This window comes from Branchiostoma lanceolatum, chromosome 2 (genome assembly GCF_035083965.1).
Source record: "Branchiostoma lanceolatum isolate klBraLanc5 chromosome 2, klBraLanc5.hap2, whole genome shotgun sequence".
NCBI lineage: Eukaryota > Metazoa > Chordata > Leptocardii > Amphioxiformes > Branchiostomatidae > Branchiostoma > Branchiostoma lanceolatum.
In genome coordinates this window covers 23990948-24010314 of record NC_089723.1, presented here as the reverse complement: position 1 = coordinate 24010314, position 19367 = coordinate 23990948, and the positions used below count along the sequence as shown (strand labels likewise).

The window sequence follows — 19367 nt, the reverse complement described above, 5'->3', positions numbered from 1 at the left end:
CAACTGTGGCACATTAACAATAACATTTTAGTAGGTGAGATGCAGAAGACACAATTTTTTGTTAAATCAAACAACAATTGAATGTGACTTTTTCACCAGGTGAATAGCTGGTATGACCCAAGTATACCATCGGCAGATTTTACTCCAGACAAAGTTTGTTAGAGTGAGTAGTGGATAAGTTGCACATATTGATTTTGGTGAATGATTTCCCACTGTTCTTCATTGTTGTCCTTTTACTCACCGAAGTGATAATCACAAAACATGCAAAAATCAATAAATGAAGCCAGAGCTCTTTGGCAGCACCTAGCAGGTGCAAATGGCATGTTGTTTGGGTCAAAACCTATTTTTAGACAGTATGTACAGTAATTAAACAAACCCACAGAAGTACACACATGTAAATTACAACAGTTAAACAGTAGGTAGAAGGCCAAAAAAATTATGTGGGTATTTTATAGCAGTGATTGTCAGTAATGTAAAATTGTAATGCCTCTTACTATAGACATGCATCTGCAAGGTACAAAATTACCGGCAGCCTTGAGAATTGTTCTCATTATTGCCTTTCCTGTACCTAAACAAGGAAAATGTTTGGAACACGGCTTATCCTGTAGTACAGGTACAGTACTTGTATCAATGGAACTATTGTCAAGGGAGCTCATTGTTTCATGGCAAGATTGGACAGATGAAATAAGTTATGTTGCTCTTAATGGAAACTGTTTAAATAAGATTTGCCCAGGCTATGCGGTAATAGAGATTTTTTTTACATCAAAGCATGTTGTCCAAGATTAAAACCTTATGACCGTGTAGTTGTTTTATGATGTTAATCTATATTTTTTTCTAAACTGTATAGTAGAGCAGTTACCCCATGCTATTTTCTCGTCATTGACTAAACTTGACAGATGCCAAAATTTTGATGCAGACTTTTTATGATGTAAAATATTGTCAATCGGTGGCACATTTCTTCCTCATTCACTAAGAAATACCACATAAGCAGTACACCTGATACAAATCCAATGACAAACACCACCAGATCGTATCCAATTTTGCCTGTAAATCCAACCCAATGTTCTGTATCATCCCCACCCTGATAAGTCATTCTTCTCACTCGCCTTGGGTGGGCATTTTTCCTAGAAAAGCCCCTGTATAAATATACGGGATGCATATCTCTGCTAGTTGAGAACACAGTATAGATTTTTTATTTGACTCACAGGCAACACTTGTAGGTAACACTTTATCATTGGTGAATATTCAGCCTACAGTATTTCTTGTTTAAAGGAATGCCAATTATAATGCTCCTTGGAAAACTAGAATTGGGTGATATTGTTGAACTAGAAATAAGGTTTAACTGAAAAAGGGTCAAGTTTTCCGTGCAAATCAGGAAAGGGCAAGACTGAATTACAGTTGTCATTTACACTAAATTGGAAATAGTTAATGTGTATTCTGACTCTCTATTAATTTATTCAGACAAAAATATCAAAATCAGATGACGTGGATTTCCTGAAAATCTTTAATGGTTTCTTGGAAGTCTCAAGTACATCTTTGAGATGGACTTTGTGGGTCTTAATATCACCACTGCCACCTGCTATCTTCTGTGCAGTAAAACAAATGGAGACTTGGGTAGTTAAGTGTTCACCCAGAAACGTTAGTACAACAGAAATAGCTCTTAGCTGCAAACAATTTCTTTTGTGTGACGAACCTTTGTACTCGACCGTCTTAAGTTTGAATAATTAATTTCAAGTGTGATATGAGACTGTATACAAGGTTTGCTTGCAAGACCGTGCATTATCAAAAGATTGTCAAAATTTATTTTCGTCATGGTAGGAGTAGGACAACATAAGATCTACTAAACCATAAGTATACAGTGGCATGATTTATTTTATAGCTTTTGTCACTGTTGTAGAATTGAGCTTGAACATTCCCTGTTTTGTTATCCTGTTTTTCCTGTTCCCTGCCAAAGTATAAGATGACTGATGAAAACCAGTGATGAATGATTGTTATTACCTTCTCTTGTATCAATCCATATCTGATGTAGTTGTGTTACCAGGAACTCGATGACACACTATCTGCAGACTTCCCCTTCATATTATGTGTGATTGACTGTCAGACTTATAGCAGATAGCACGGACAACTCACAAATGCTCTTATTAAATTGGTTGCACATGTTCTATATTATAGACGTTGGGCTCTCCCACAAATATCAGTTTCAGTAGATTTCAAAATAAAATCATAAATGATCATGTAGCATTCTTATTATGTGCAATGAAAGGCGCCTAGTATTGCATTGCTGCCAACTGTTTGAGAGTAATTCAGTACAAGAATTCTCACATTAAAAATCATTTGTATTATTTACTGTACATCTTGTAATATTCTTACTATTATTTAGTTTTAACAGTCTCCCACAAATTTGTCATGCCAGTGAACAGGCGCTGACATTTTAATTATGTAGCTACTATTGTCTCAACTGAGTGCAAACTCTTCATTTTTACCACATGGTGAACTTTGGGAATTTCCCCGCGCATTTATGGCATTTTGATTTGATTATATGGATGACATCCTCTGGGGACCCCAAAACTGATGCAAGCGTGGGAATAAAAAAAAGTTGGACAAAAAAAAAACTTCATTCTGAAATCTATGTGGCAGGAAGGATGAACAAAACCAAACATACAGAGCAAACAAAACATTATTTTGCAATTTACAGCTTACATTTTCTAATTTTGAACCTGCTTTGTACGATTTACAGTATGGCCAAATTTTTTTGGGGGAAATGGACGGAAATTGATGCACGCGTATGTCATCCATATAATCAAATCAACATGGCCTTATGAACGGTCAGGCGACTGCTCTGGGCGTATTATCCCTCCATGCAAAGGTAACATTAGAAACATTGTAATGAAAACAACTGTATTGAATGTTCACTTGATCACCCCCAGCTACTTGTTTTCATCACATTTTGTTTGAATCATGGAGCGTGATATGTGAAGTTGTGTTTATTGATGAAGCTTGATATGTTTACACCTTAACACCTGCTCACATGGACAGCCCTCGGTATGGAGGAGTCCATTATTTATCTCCCCCGGACACCAACTGGAGGAGGTAAGAACCTGTTTCTTCTTTACTGGTGTGTTGTATTGTTATGGCTTTTAGAGGATTGGGGTCTCCCAAAAAAATTTAGAGTATATGTATATAGTGGTGCTATAGGAGGGTGCACAGCATCCTATGTGAATTTTCTTGAAAAAATAATATGTAAATTAGTGATGAAACACCAAAATCTGAAAAGCACAAATTCTTGTGATTCATGACTCATGAGTTTTAATTGTTAATTTGTCAAGGACAAAATATCAAGTGAGATTTCTGATCCAATAGGCAGTGGCCTAGTCTGATTCGGATAGAGCGAGGGGCATTTGCAAGCAAACGCAGTGTTTTCCTACAAGAGGTCATGGTTAATTTTTCATTATTTTGACCTGCCTAATGAGGAAATTGGAGAGAAATGGAATGGTCCCAAGACAAAACAATAAGTAAACAGCAACACTTGCCATCTTTGTTTTGTTTTGTTCAGTACTTCTGTACATAGAAAAACCATTTTTTTTGAGAATAAAAAATATTCTTTCATCATGTTTGTGTGTGCAAGACCAGACAAAACAATTAGTAAACAGCAACAGTTGCCATCTTTGTTTTGGTTTGTTCAGTACTTCTGTAGATAGAAAAACTCTTTCATCACGTTTGAAAAGTTTCCCTCACCAAACTGTTAGGTATTATTAAGACAAAGCTGGGTTCCAAAAAATATACTTATGTAATATGTTTCCATTTGGATGGAAAGGTCACCAATGCTGCCTAAACCTATATGCCTGCAGTCTGCCTTCCTGGCCTTTGAGCCCTTTCCTTTACTGTTTCAATCCCTGATAGAAGAATTAGTCAACATGTAAGCAAGAAAAGGGAAAGTAATTGGCCTGGATACAGTCAAAGGATGTCCGCGTTGAGCTTTCAGCATATATAACCTTCATATGTCGTGTTCAAAGGATGAGAGTAATTCTGAAACACGTCCCAAATTTCAGTTCTAAAACAGAAAGCAGGTAGGGTGGACAGTGCAAAGGAAAGGCCACAGAAAGTTAGATTTTGTTCGTTGAATGGATTCTGAAAATAAATTTAATGCGCATTTTTGCATTTTTTATTTATCAAATCTGATAATGAACACAGAGCAAAATGGCGGTGATAAAATGTCAGGATCATGATTCTTGATTGAATTTCTGAAGATGGAAAATGAAATTATGTATGTTTCTACCCACTCAGTATCCTGGTTTATCCAGCATGTGCAACAAAAACACCAGCTATTAATATTATATTATAATGTCTCTTATTATTGTTCACAGCACTGCCTCCCACCCTTTTGTGTAAGTGCTATAATTGACATTGTTGCCAAGCAATATAAACAATAATACTGGCTGCTGTAAACAATGTTTTGAAACCAGGAGAATTGTTCACACTCAATCTAAATCCAAGATAAGAGCACAACATGGACGTTTGATTCCCTTTGCATCGTATATACAGCCAATACATCTCCACAAGATATGAACTGAAAATCTAAGCAAATTGAGGAATATGAAATTGATGTGTCGTGCTGGTATTTCCATACAGGTAACAATGGAATTTTAAAGAATCCGTGTTCAGTGTAGTTATGGATTGGGAACCAAATTGAATGGCCTGTTGTTTGACGTGCCCAAGGTCTGGCTGCTTCATGGAATATTTATACATTTCTTGGTAAGATGGAACATCACGGTTGGACTACCCAATGTCGTGGGAAAGGAAGGGGACTGTATTACTCTCATCTCCCAAATAAACGTACCGGTACGTTTATTTTTTTCAGCCTCAAAATCCACCCAGTACGTTCTTATTTTGGACGGTACGTTTATTGTTTTTTTGAAAATCCATCGGGGCTTTGCTTACCAGAGATCCCCTTTATATCGAAAGTTTAGTTTATTTTCATATTTCCCCGATATTTTTGCTCCTAAATCGCTATTTTTCGACCAAATGACGTGGATTTCCCCGCCGATACAATGACCCGGCATTTGTGAAACCCTGGCGGTACTAACATATCGGTCGATCTCGCTACAAAGTAACGTTGTTATTAGGAGAAAATAAGACGGCACACTGAAGTTTTGAAATGTATTTTTCATATTAACAACTTTGACAGTCTCTGTGTACATCGTAAACCAAAGCACGCTGATCAGAAAACAAATTACATGTATATGTTGCCAGCGGCACACAATGTTTCAAGTACACATGTAAAATTACTCACGTGAGATCAAGGAGGTTAAAATACAGCCTTTCCCAAAAACTTTGAAACGCTAAAAACAACACCTTGTAAAAATTGTGTCTTAGCATTAGAAACTGTATAATCACTTTAAAAATATGTTACTAAAACATTTCAATCCTACCACAAACATGTACATTTAGTCCTTCGAAATCGCCACAGTAAAGACGCACGGCAGTGATAGTCTGTGGGAATGTTTCTCATGCATGGCAGAGCTCACCTCGAAGAAGGGGAAACAACTTTTTTTGATCTATAAATAAAACTCTTTTGCCTCAGTCAGAAATGTGCATGACAATTTAACCAAAAAATTTTTCCATAGTTAAGTCTATACACAAAATTAGATTGCAATCTGGTCACCGTTATTATGACATAAAAATGCTTTTAAAAAGATCACTCCTCTACAGAGAGAGTGCCAAGGCTTTCCAAGAAATTTGCGTGTAAGCCCCGCCCCTTACTGTGTTGGTGCCGCTACCATGGCTACTGTCTGGCTCACCCTTTCACAGGCCCTTTGATGTGTAACATGAGAACCCTGTGGTTTGTTGCCACCAAACCTCCATGTTGCAACATTGTACAAGCCTGAGGCATCTAATTAACAAATTTGTTGACAATTTAGTCTCTCAAAATGAAAGTTTTTTTCTACATACAAGGGTAATTTTTGGATTTGAAATTATTTGCATTGCAACAACACTGAACCAAGGACAATATATGATAATGTCCTTAACATTATATAATAATGTGATTTTGTTCTATATGCAATGCATGACACGATAAATGGCAAGTTCCTCCTTTTCTATATGGCTTTTACATATAAGTAATACTTTCACTGAGCATATATTCAGGATATTGTAATTTTCTGTTCAAGTTCTAGATGTTGATACATATCTGAAAAAAGAGTAGACTCTGAGTCTGAAGGTGTGAAGTGAACTGAGAAGTTTGGCGACTACTTGTGTTTGATGATGTCACTTTATGCAATTTTCCTTGATCACTTGCTTCAATTTCCAAGTAGAAAATGCATGTATCATGTACATTTTCACTTGTTGAAAATTGAAAGCACCGTTAGGGGTCATAGCGGGGAACCTATGCCCAATTTTTCCAAAAATTTTGCATACTATACATTTACGTGTTACAAAGAGTAGGGGTCCTTTCCAGTGTGAGTGTATCAAACCTTACAGTCTAGTCAGGGTTGACATCTTGAAAACGTGATAGTCACCTGTTATGTCAATCTTTCCACAAATGTGGTAAATCTCAATAAGTAAATCAGGCATAAACGAATAAAAAGAACCTACCTGCTTATCATCTACTTTCCCGAGGACAGATTATTAGTAGCATGGACACAGTTTATGTGTCAATTTGGTCATTTCCCAGGGGGTATGTTTATTCCGGGGGGGTACGTTTATTAGATTTTGAAGATTTGTCCGGGGGGTATGTTTATTCCGGGGGGTATGTTTATTTGGGAGATGAGAGTATGTGCATATCTAACCTAATTTTCAGGGAAAACCATGCCGTCTTCATGGAACCATGCTTTGAATTTGTGCTGCATTGTGCAGATTGAGGAAGTTGAAACGGATGCTCTTTATTTCTGGCAGAACTTTGAGCATGATAAGAACTTGAACTTCATCGTGCCCTTGAAAACTGTGACGTCCGACAGATAGAGTCTTTTGACATACTGTAAATGCATTTAAGTTCGCGTGGTTTTTATTTCGCGCTAAGGGGAAAATGGAGTGTTCGCGGTGGTTTTTAATTCGCGATAGTGCTATAGTCAATTACTGCTACAATATTGCACAGAATTGTTCGCGGTGGTTTTATGTTCGCTGTGAAACGGTCGCCGCAAAAACCTCGAACATAAAACCAATGCAGATATTTCTGCATTTACAGTATATGAACATAATGGCTTCAACAAATGAATGATAAGACTTTGTTCATGATCATACTGGGCTTGGTGAATCTGGATTCTCCCAGGCACAGGATTGATCCTGATTCGTGATCAGGCTTAATTGAACCCGACTCAGAGCTGGATTCAGAATTTCAGACCGTTAATACCAGGCTTTGCGAATCGTGATCGATCCTGTGCCTGGCTGAATCCAGATATGAAGGTATGAAAACAGTCTAAGTTATTAAGAATTGAGATCAGACAGCAAAGAAACCATCATGAAAAGAATGGCAATGACAGAAAGGCAGGATGCAGCATTTGCAACAATTTATTGATATGACCTAATATAGAGACAGTCTTGAATGCAACGGTTCCCCCAAATCATATTTCGTGCCGCACGAGTTTGACAGCTTCTCGTAAAGAAGGTAGTGCGGGTTATTTGGTATGGAGCACGCCTTTTCAGATTATTCACCTCAATATAACACATGAGGTGCCAACACGTGTCAAGGCCAACTGATGTGCACCACTGGATGGGGGAAAATTCCATTAGATATTGTAAATGCAGAAATGTTCGCGGGGATTTGATTTCGCGGTAGGGAGAAAATGGAATGATCGCGGTGGTTTTGAGTTTGAAACGTTAGTAGCGCTACAGGCACACGATGAAATGGCTTTTCGCAGTGGTTTTCAGTTCGCTGTAAAGAGTTCACCATGTAAACCGCAAACGTAAAACCACCGCAAGCATTTCTGCATTTATAGTACCTCCTCTGCAGTTGAAATGAGACTAAACAAATACTCTTTATGTAGGAAATCCCAGTGACCTAAATTTTCTCCTTATTTTATCTTTTTGGACTAGTACTAAAACCTCATATGTCAATATCAGGTGGATAAGTATAATGCTGAATAAATGCATTAATTGATTAGATAATCGATGTTATGAGAGCTTTTATTGAATGATGCATGTGCATTGTGCATCGAGTCCCCAGTGTATTTGTCATGTTTTTTTCTAAAGGTGACATCTGTAAAATATGCTTTAGAATGTATAGAATTACAAAAACAGATTTGTGTTGCCCTTTTGGAGTAATTGGTTGGTATTAAAATTATTGAGCAGTATTTTGGCTTGCTTCATGATATTGGCATTTGGCTGTGAGTTGGCATACTGTAATCAACAGTTCCTCCCAGTGAAAAGTCAGTTTCATGACATTTCCCACAAATATTACAGCATGTCACCTTTAATCTTTTATTTGCATGTTGCACTGATCATATGTTGTTTGATTTTTCATACCAATGCATGAGCCAAATGTTTGTTAGATTCCTGAAGCATTAGGAAGCTTTGAATTCCCTGTCATCTCTTTATTTGTCCCTGCTTTATCCAGCCATTTGCATCCTGTGTTGCCAGGGTCAGCTATGTTAAGGTTGGTTTGCTACAGTACATGATGTATACAAGGCAGGCTGCTATGGGTCTTTTCCATGCTGCTTTGCTTGCTCCAAGCCATATGCCACACTCATCTTATTACTCGGTTCCTGGATTTACTGATAAATCAAAGATGATTAAGATTTTCCATTATTTCAAGTCTTAGAGTATATATTAAATATATCATAAAACCAACATTTTTGTCTAACTTGAACTGTTTCTTTATGTAAAACCTGTATATTTATCATCAATCTGTACGAAAACAACAGTAATCTATGAATCAAGTAATAGATGAGTTTGTGGCTTGAAACTTTACACAGATAGACATAGATATAGCATGTTCTGATATACCTGTCAACTAACAACACTGTTTACATGGGCTGTCAAAATAGACATGTTAACAGAATTGTCGACAGTTCAGCTGATGTCAACAGTGATTGACAGAAAATCACTCTGTGTCTGTCGCGTTGCTTGGGCCCTGTGACGGTGGTAATGCATGAACGGGATTGGTCAGGGAAAAGAAGTTGTCAAATAAAGGGTTTTTCTGTTGAGCTCGTCTTTTTTAAATGTGGTAAGTAGTTTGGAGTGTTACAGTTGCTTCTGGTCAGAAGGTCTTTGCAAATCTTTTTATTTCAGATGCAATTACACGTATGCACGTAGATTTCCAACAAAATCCATTCATGAAACTTGAAGCTTCTTTGGGCAGTATAACACTCCAGACTACTGTGTTCTTATCCACAGGCCTTAGCAGTTTTGTTTATTGAGTGGCCACATTTTGAAATCAACTCGAGGAAGGAAAAACAAGTCAAAAGAAAGCAGTATTCTAGTTGTGCATGCTTTTGATAATCATGGCTGTTGTAAAAGCTTATTAGATTGAAAAGAAATTTTCATCTTAGAATCTGATGAAGGAAAACAAACATAAAAACTGCTTTGGCCAAGCTTGTAACTAATTACTAACACTTGCAGTTTGATCTTTTATTTGACAACCGGAATCTCTGACCTATCAGTTATAACTTCAAAAGGTATGGCGGGCATATATATTTATATATTCAATGCATGTACAGTTCTCCTTTACTAAATTGGAATGTGCCTGAAATTTATGAACATGAAACCAGTGCTGTATAACTTACAATTATGGTAGGTGTTTCTTGGTGAAATGAATTTAAGGGAAAGTTGTAGTAATCATGAAGAGAAACAGTCACCTTTTGGATTATGATCTTTCTATATATGTTAAAACAAAGTAGTAATAGCAGAACCAATTGAAAGGTTTGTACTGTACTTTTCTGGGTTGCAAGTAAATTGTAAACCGAAGTTGTACAAACTAGTACATTATAACAAGACTCAAGTCACATGGCCGAAGCAAACAAAGCAAATCAACTCTTATAATCGCTATCCCTTTCTAACCCCCAGATAGACAGAAGATAGAAGGTCAAGTCCAACTGATCGACACGAGTAGATAACCTAACATGATGTAGCCTCTGCAGCTTACACATTACAAACTCAAACAGTTGACCCTTAGTGGCTGTTTAACATTGTTGTATTTGGCGTGGTTTGTTTTCTGTAGAACCAATTCGGACTCGGCTCTACACACGAGTGCGATGAACCCCGCACCACAGGATCCCTTCCATCCACAGAATCAAGGCAGCCCACAGCAAGTACGCAGATGTAAGTACTGTAATTCTTGTTTCTTTCACCGTAACTTCACTGTTTTCACGGTCACCCCTGTACCGTGAACTTATCATCACTGTGAAAAAACCTGTTTTTATTATCTATGATTCCTTGACTTGCTGCCACCGTGAAGTTAAAGTTCAGTGAAAATGTCCATTTTCCTTGCACCGTGAGAGTTTGCTACCGTGAACATAAAAAAAAGTGAATAACAGTATGCCTCAGCTGTTTTTAGAATGCCGTACACTTGGAAAGAAAGATCAATACATGTGACATTAGTATCCTGGAAACCGCTACACAAACAGTGGTGAACTGGCTCAGGGAGGAGATTTCAGATCTTAGGGGATAGAATGCGTAATGTGTCGACAGATCAACCCTGCTGTAGGGATGTCCTAGCCTGTGCCAGGCTCTGCGGATCGCTTCAAAAATAGTAGAAATTGGCCGAACAGAGTGAATAGTATGCTAAGGGAGTCGGCTACGGAGAGAGGGACGATAGGCGACCCACCATGGTCTATCTTTCCAGCGATCCATGGAGCCTGGTAGAGGCTAGAGATGTCCCTATAGCTTAACTGGGATGTACTGAGGAAATGCATACACCTCAGCTAGGTGTGTCTACTTTTTGATAAGAGCACACTGACTGGACAAAAGTTGTTTTCCTGCGCGCTGACGGTCAGGATATTGTATGGACTAAATTAACTGTAATCCTTTGCAGTCAAGTTTTTCTATGCATCTGGAGAAGTTGTTGAGATCCAGAGGATTCAGTCCATTGTGAAGAGAGCTGGTCATACCAAGCTTACATTATTTGATCTCAGCTTGTATGATGTTAATGATGTGTTTTATTCTGCAGTTGGTAATGTGCTAGATCCACAGTTAGGTCAGAAGCCCTGGGACCCCAAAAAGGTATGTTAGATTTTTTTCAATTTTTATAGATCCATGATGTTGTAGAAAACGCTGTTTGATTGTACAGTACATGTACACACTAAGTGTAGAGTATTTCTTAGACTACCATGTTGAAAACATAACCATTGTAGGTACATGTAGTATTGTGATGTTGTGGTTTGGTGATTTCTAAGCATCTAGTTTCCTTGTAAAGGTAGAAAACCTGATATCACAAGAAGGTCACACGAAATATGATGTATTTTTCAGCACCAGCAAGTGGGGACTGGGCGACCAAAGTCTTGTGAGGTTCCAGGGATAAGGTAAGTCTTAGGGGCAGGTTGAAAAGGTAAAAGCATTCTGTCGAAAGTGCTGTAACACTCCTAGAAACATTGTTTTTATTGCTGACTTTTCTTAACAATTGCAAATTCGGTCAATAGAAGGGTAATGTTTAAACTATAAGATGTTGACTTGAAATGTTTGCTGATTTTATGACCACGTTATCATGATGCTGAAAATGGCTTTGTAGATAGAAGACCAATGAGAACTCTTACTTAGCTGCTGCTTCCACACTGCAATGTTTATGGGTTTATAAGACAAAAATGTACTGCATAGCAGGAAGTACAAAAACTGAAACGTATGTATGTTATTCGTGATAAGAGACTGCAAGTACACTCCATGAATAATGAACATCTGTGTTCTCTGTTGTCCAGTATCTACCCTTCTGCAGAACAAGAGACGAATCACCCCCACATCCCGATCTCCAACAACACGGGCTCGCTGCCTGACCTCACCAACCTACAGTTCCCCTCCCCACTGGCGACACCGCTGGATGTGGAAGATCAGGTGAACTGGCACTCTGCCCATTTCTTCCTGGAAGAGTTGGATGGACCCATACTTACATTTGTAGTGTTAATGGATTTTTCCAAGAACCCTGCGAGTGTGAATGGATTTCGAGCAGTTAGATCATAATCTGTAAATGTGTTTTTGAAGACACAACAGTAGACGGCAGCAAGTTCAGTGAACTGTACAACTTGTGGCAGTTCAGTGCCCGAGGAACATTTTAGACTGCCAGCGAAAGTCCTTGTTTTATCCAGCCATTTCTCAAACTGCTGAAATATTCCTTTGGGTCATGTATGCATGCACTGGAGTGTTGTGTAATTTCTTCCCGTATTTCTCTCATGACCGACCTTAGAATCCTTTGCTCCTACTGACGTTCGGCATGTCTTGTCGTAGTGCCTTTGTCTACTGCTTTTTTTCCTCGCAACTGTTGCGTCAGTTGAACCACCGTGAGATCTAACCAACTGTACATCTCCTCCACCCTTCCAGACTTCCTTCAACCATAGTAGCGGCAACACCCTGTCCACAAATACCATGCAACATTTAGGCATTAATGCTGCGCAGCAAACACAGACCAGTCCTCAGGCCCAGAGAAGACGTCACACCCACCACTCTGCACCGAGTCCCCTCACTCTCAGTCCCCACCAGCAAAGACGAGCACAGTCACAAGTTATACCTCCTGTAAGTCATTCCCGCCATCCATGGGGACGTCTTTAATCTTTGCTTCAGGGCGAAAGATTTTTGTTGTTCAGAAAAAATTGTACCATGCCTTGAAAATGGATGAATTTCTAGCCTCCTTTGCAGCCTCAAAGACAATCTTCCCGGCATTAAAACCTGGCCCGTCATGTTGAAAATCATGAATCAGCGCTCCCCCCAAAACAAATGCTGGCGCTCCTAGAAGGCCTGCAAAGGAGGCAAATGAATTTCAAGAAACATCCATGAAAATTATGATTTTTTTGGAAGGTGGGCAAAGAGTTTGATGTAAAGAAAGGGTTGTATTAGTGGATAAGCTTGCCAGAAACTAACAAATGATGCAGAATGGTAAATGAAAAAAAAATTAACTTAAGCTATGAAAAGAGGAAAAAATGTGCTGAATCAGATCAAAGTATTATCTTTAACAGAAAAACACCTTTTAAATCATTCTGTGGCTGTTGTAAGTCTTCTTTAGATAAAGCTGGAGGCATGCAGATATGCTCTTCATTTGCACATGCTTGTGTCACAGTATACGCTTGTGTGATTTCCTCATGTCACTCATGTAGTTCAGAGTTCTCTTGTAGATTCCCCACAGAAGTTCATATTCATGCCATGGTTTCCTTGTGTTCAAACCTGCAACATACCTTTTCTTGACTTGGTATTTTCATATTAATAACTCTCCTGTCTAGACTGTCATTGAAAATCAATAATGGAACCACTTTCACAGCTGGGCTGTATATGAACGGCTTTAGGCAGTTATAGGTTTGTCTTAAGGCAGGTTTGTCCAAGTGTTCGGCCAGTGACCTGAAATAGCAGGAGAAATGGAAAAGTCAGACAAAAATCTTTTTAAGATAACGCTGCTAAAGTGCTGGGATTTATATATAAGGAAGGGTTTTCTTTGACATTTGTCACAATGTCAAGACGAGTGTATCACAAGTAAAATATCTCAAAGTTGTAAGTCGTTAAAAAGTAGCTAACAACTTTTGGCACCTCAATTTGAAAATAATGGTTGTTGTTTAAGCAAAAGGAAAGCTTCTAAAAGGAAGGGATCCATTCCTGAAAGAACTACTTTGCACCTTTCAACTACTTAAGAGCCAGCAATGTTCAATGTCATGAACACTAAAATTCTTTCTTTAGCTACATGTATATGTTTTTACCTAAAAGTATCGTTTTGAAATCCCCATCTTTCTGCCCATTTGTAAAATAAATCAAAGTCAAGTTTCTATGACTAAGACTAGAGAAATGTGTCCTACCAACTGAGAAAGTACTTTTCATCACTATTCAGCCACTTTGAAAAGAAGATATTCTCTATTTTGTATGTGAGATATCAACTCTTCATAAATTGTTATTCAAAAGCATACATTGCTGGAAAGGTAACAAAGACGAACACTTGAGTTTCTAGCCACTTGTAAAAGAAGATGTAGCTATTTTGAACATGAAATTATAACTATTCATAAATAGTTAATCAAAACCATACATTGCAGTAAAGGTAGCAAAGACGAATACTTGAGTTTCAACAGATCTTGGAGATATCATTGTATACTAGTAGTTCATTGGGCACGTAGCTTAAGACCATGGGTCTGTAATGTAAAAAAACATATGTATAGAGAAACCTCTTTCCATCTCTACCATCGAATCTGTACTCCATGGTTCTTGACCACCTCCTTTGAACACCACGGAGAACCGACCTCTGGCCTCTGACCTCCTGTGGCAGTTTGACTTGTGACCTGAACATTTTTGTCCTTTGCAGCACAACGAATACGACAGACCCGATGTTGCACATCAAGGTTTCCTAGACACGCAGGTTGACGGGTCCATACTAAACTACCCCCTTGATTTTGAGGTAAAAGAAGGCCTTTAACACGAACTAACCCATCTTAAAACTTGGAGGGCAGTGGTGAATTGGTTTGGGGAGCTGTGATTATAAACCGATGATGACCCAACTATTTGAAACTAACTGCTGATAGACAGTTGTAACTACGCTTCTAAAACATAAGGACAAGATTGAGGTAATCTTTATCAGCAATAAAGATAATCCATCGAAAACTGTTAATTGTCAACATCAAATAGTCATCATCTTCATGTGCCTTTTAAGATTGCTCCGAAACCTATGTGTGCAACAGTGCAATGCACATGTGAGCCAGTAGGGGGCATTACTAACAGCATGCTTGTTTAGGCCAGTGTTTACATTTTGTAGTTGCTGCCATGTACGACCTAGCCCCTATCCTCACTAACAAACATTTCAAGCAGTGTGTACTCACTGATGGTAAGTGCTAAATTCTTAAATTGGCTAAAAAGTTATGAGAAATTCTGGAAGACATACTTCATGTTTGAACTTTGAAATAAAGTTGTCAGAAAAGCTTTTTTTATATTTGAAGGTTGTCCTCCAAACATGAAGCTTTCATTGATAACTATAACACAGATGTGTTCTTTTTAAAGTTAAAGGCAAATGTTGAAATTTCAAAAGAAAACACTAGTACACCTAAATCAAACACTTTCATCAAACAATTGTTAGGTTTAAGAATTAGTAGGAAAGCAAATGGTAACATGAAACAACACTTTGATTACCAGGCTTTAAAATGGGTGCTGATTCTATGAATAGCTACTGCAATGCAAACAGTAGTTGTTCAGAAATTCTTCTGTTTTTCTGTATCAAATGATAAATGTAGTTGATGTAGACCACAGATATCTTTTCTGAAATGCCCTGGGCCTTGTATGAAAAGCATGTACCAGGTTACCATTTTTTTCAAAAATGTAATCCTCTATTGAAACCAGCTTTGCAATAGCTGTAACCTTTGGCTGAGCATTTTTTATCAAACAATTAAAAGCAGTGGTCTCTCAACAAGTGCATTTTACCAATCAGAGAACAAAAAAACACCAGTTTCTGCCAGCACTGCTGACTGCTGTGCCTTTTCCCCCCAGACGTTAACAGTAGACACAGCAGGTAACCTGACCGTGGACCCCCAGGCACAGTTGCGACAGTTCCAGCTCTTCCAACAACAACAAAGTGCGCAGCAGCCCCCTGGACCCCCGCCTCAACGGCACTCCCCCTCCCCCCAACACACCCCCTCCCCCCACCAGTCTCCACAGCACATGCCTCAACACCATCAGCAACAGTTCAACATGGATGTGAGTAAATAGTTCAACTTCTCAATATTGTATTATTGTCTCTAGTCACTGTTCACTCACAGGGTTTTAGGGGTTTTAGGCTATCCTCCATGTTGTGAGCTGGATATCTGTATGAGTCCTTTGATAGATTAAGGAATATTTTGTCCAAAAATGGACTCATTTATGTATCCCATAGTACATCCAACACTACCAGCTTTGCATCTAGATTTGAGATTTTTAAAGGATTTACTCTGTAAAAGTCCAATTTTCCAGGCCTGGTGAGGAAAAACAAGCTGAATACAGATTTGAACACTTATTGTCACAGTTTAAGTTCAGCAAACTTGGAAGTTTGCCCCAGGTAACTTGATGAACTTCTCCGCCTGTCCCTTTCCCACCACAGGTGGTGATGCAGCAGTACCGAAGCCAACCGTCAGGGGTGGCCTCAGGACCGCCCACACCCACCTCACAGTCTCCCTCCTCCCCGCTGTCCAACCAGACATACTCGCTGTCTCAGTCACCACAGGTAAGCGTCCAAAAAGTGGCTGCTGGTTGTTGTTGTTCTGTAGCCAGGGATCGAAATGCACTGGTGCATCTTACCTAAAAACTTAGGTGCACAGAAAAAAAGTTGGAAAGGCACACGGCACAGCAGCAGCTGGTTATATTATACTGAATGACCTGTCACATCTAACCTTTGCACACCTAGCTGTAAGTGTTGATGAAAGCTATCCAATGAGGATGCACCTACTGTACACTTGTCAGCAACTAGTTTTACTGAAACTGTCCAAAAATGAGCAGTTGGTGCAGTTTTCGTTGATACGTTCACATGTAGACGAGGTACTTTTAGATTAAATCAATGTTATAGGATTAGCAAAAAAGACAAGCTTCCTGTGCATTGTTTTGAATTTGATGCCATATACATGTATTAGTATTCAAAGCTGCATAGGCAACAGCCACACTCAGTCTCTTCTCTCTGTTTACATGCTTCTTTCTATACTTCATGTAGCAGACTCAGGTAGGGTCAAATATTGGTAACTTACAGGTAGAACAGTGTATGTATGTATATAACTCTAACCAACCGCCCTTCGGCGTAACACCCCAGATTTGCAGGCACACGGCAACAGCTGGTTATACTTATTACCCTGAACGACCTGTCACACCTGACCTTTGCACATCTAGCTACATATACAAGTATTGTTTAAAGCTATCTAATGAGGACGCCATACTGTACTTGGTAGCAATGAATTTTACTAAAACTGTCCAAAAATGAGCATTTTTATTTTTATGCAGTCTCTATTGATACAGTGGCATCTATGAAATTTAGATTCAATCAATGTTTTTAGGACTAAGACAAGGTTCCAGTGCATTGTTTTGAATTTGATGCCATATATTGATTCCAAGCTGTTCAGGCAACAACCACACTGTCTCTCTTCTTCTCTCTGTTTACATGCTTCTGTCTATACTTCATGTAGCAGACCCCTCAGGTAGGATGTACATGTATACACAAATACTGGTAAGGTAAAGCAGTGTAACTTGATTCTGTGCTTTCTCATGGAATGTTAATCTTAATACACTGCCATCTATGAAACAAGACAAGAGGGCCAATATAAATATTACCATGTAACTTGTAAGTTCATGTTTGTGCTTCTGTGTACTACAGGGTGCAGAAAGTCCCATCTCCTCAATGCCCAACACAATATTCAGTGAGTCGTACTACCTTCAGCAGCAACAACAGACCAATGCTCTACAGCACCAGGTAAGGGAAAACAAATTTTGTAAAGTCTAGATCTAGTGTTGTTAAAAATTATCTGTCATTTTGTGTAGACAGTTGTTTTATTCTGTAGATCAGTGAGGTAGTACATTTTATATGTCACAGTAGAGATTGGAATTCACAATTGTGAATTGTCCTTGGACAGATTGGAATCAGAGTCTCTCCTAGGACATTGGAATCGGGATCTGTCCAAGGACAATCTGTGATTCTAGTAGTACAGATTGGAATCGCAATCTGTCTTTGGACGAATGGCAATTCTACTTTTTATCAGTTGTCTGAGAAATATTCAATTTGATAATGATCTCCTAAGTCTGTTTGTCTTTTTATGTGTTCAGGTTTGTTCCCACTGGCCCGGGTCCATGTTTGTTTCCAGGGCATCGAGTAGAGCATGTAATGTGTGAAATGGACATGTCTGTGTTATATTTTGTCCAGAAATTTCACAAAAACTCTTATGTATCAGACAGAAGTATGAGGTTTTGTTGTTTATTTGTTTGTTTGTTTCTCAGTTTGAACAGTTCAGCATGGTGCAGGATAATCCCAGCTCTTCACCCCTGACAACTTCCAGTATGTCACCCATCACCAGTAATCCCTACATGGGGCAGACAATGGTAAGGCTAAGTTCTACAGTCAAACCTGGACAAGTCACCACATCTACATAAGGACCCCCTGGCCAATGTGACCACTTTTTGGTGGTCTCTTAGATAATTGTTGGACACGAGCATGACAAATCCTGTCTATAGTGACCGCCAGTCCAGATTCTCTTGGTCCCTTGAGACGTTGAGTGGTATTCTTGTGCACTTTTGACGGTACATGTTGTCCAGTTTCTTTCCTCAAATCTGAATGCTTGAATCCCTTTATCAACACATTTTTACAAAAAAAGTCTTTCCACAGGGTAAGTTGTGGATACTTGTGGTACAAAAAATCAGTGCACGAAGTAGGAACACATGGCCATTCTCCATCATTTGTCATCTTTCAGGACTGTCTGTTTAATGTCTATTTTGTGCCTTTTGTTGGTCTTTTATAGTTTTCACAATAGAATTTTCAATGTAGATCATTGAAGACAAAGACCACTACAAGATTAGCCTGTTTGTTGAGAAGTGTGTGATTATTGCCTGTTGCCCTCTTGCCTCCCCAGAGTGACATGCAGTATGCCCAGGCACAGATCCATGGCCTGACAGGCAGTCAGGAGTTCCTCCAGCCAAATAACAACAACAAGGTCCCACCGTACCCACACAGCTCCCAGGGCAACCAGGGGATTCCCGATATTATCCTCACAGGTACGGGTCAGGTCTTATTCTTCTTCATTATTACGTGCTTACATACTGTGCTTAGAGCCCACATAGGCTCTGAGCAAGGTACACACACTTGCAGCAAGGTTTCATCCACTCACACTGGGAAGGACACCTACTCTTTTCGATAAGTGTGATACTGTGGTTGCTTCTTTAACATGCTTGTGATGTGTCTCTCCTCAAACATGGGATCTCCATTTTCCTTTTTAAGGGACGTCCCTAACCAAGGCTAGGTGCTCATTTTTTAAAAACCTGATTAAGGAGGAAATTCATGTGAAAGCCTTTTCCAAGGGCACAACATTTGGGCATGTCAGAGGTTTGAACCCAGAAGTTCCAAACCTCTTTATTCTCAGGCAAACACTAACAATTACACCACACTATGCCAGTGATGGTTATAATCACCAGCTTTGAAATAGATATGTTTTTTTGCATTTAATGTTTCTTTTCATTAGAAGTGATGTGCATAAAGCATGTTCCGTATGCAAGATGTGCTGTCCTAAATGTTGAATATTGGCCCTGTTATTGCCTGCTTTTCTTCATCT

General features: G+C 38.9%; 1 protein-coding gene across 6 annotated transcripts in view; it reads left to right on the top strand.

Annotated features, from left to right (window-relative positions):
- Positions 1-19367, top strand: part of LOC136428071 (CREB-regulated transcription coactivator 1-like) — a 29765-nt gene that overhangs the window by 5998 nt on the left and 4400 nt on the right. For 3 of the 6 annotated variants that reach the window (XM_066417340.1, XM_066417337.1, XM_066417336.1), the window contains 13 exons: positions 3031-3090; positions 8549-8587; positions 10151-10251; positions 11099-11151; positions 11398-11450; positions 11841-11973; positions 12457-12648; positions 14411-14503; positions 15583-15789; positions 16169-16291; positions 17426-17521; positions 18043-18144; positions 18672-18813. In XM_066417340.1, the coding sequence (XP_066273437.1) occupies positions 3031-3090; positions 8549-8587; positions 10151-10251; positions 11099-11151; positions 11398-11450; positions 11841-11973; positions 12457-12648; positions 14411-14503; positions 15583-15789; positions 16169-16291; positions 17426-17521; positions 18043-18144; positions 18672-18813 (1394 nt within the window). The remainder of the gene's footprint in view (positions 1-3030; positions 3091-8548; positions 8588-10150; positions 10252-11098; positions 11152-11397; positions 11451-11840; positions 11974-12456; positions 12649-14410; positions 14504-15582; positions 15790-16168; positions 16292-17425; positions 17522-18042; positions 18145-18671; positions 18814-19367) is intronic. The other 3 variants (XM_066417341.1, XM_066417339.1, XM_066417338.1) reach the window with 3 other exon arrangements.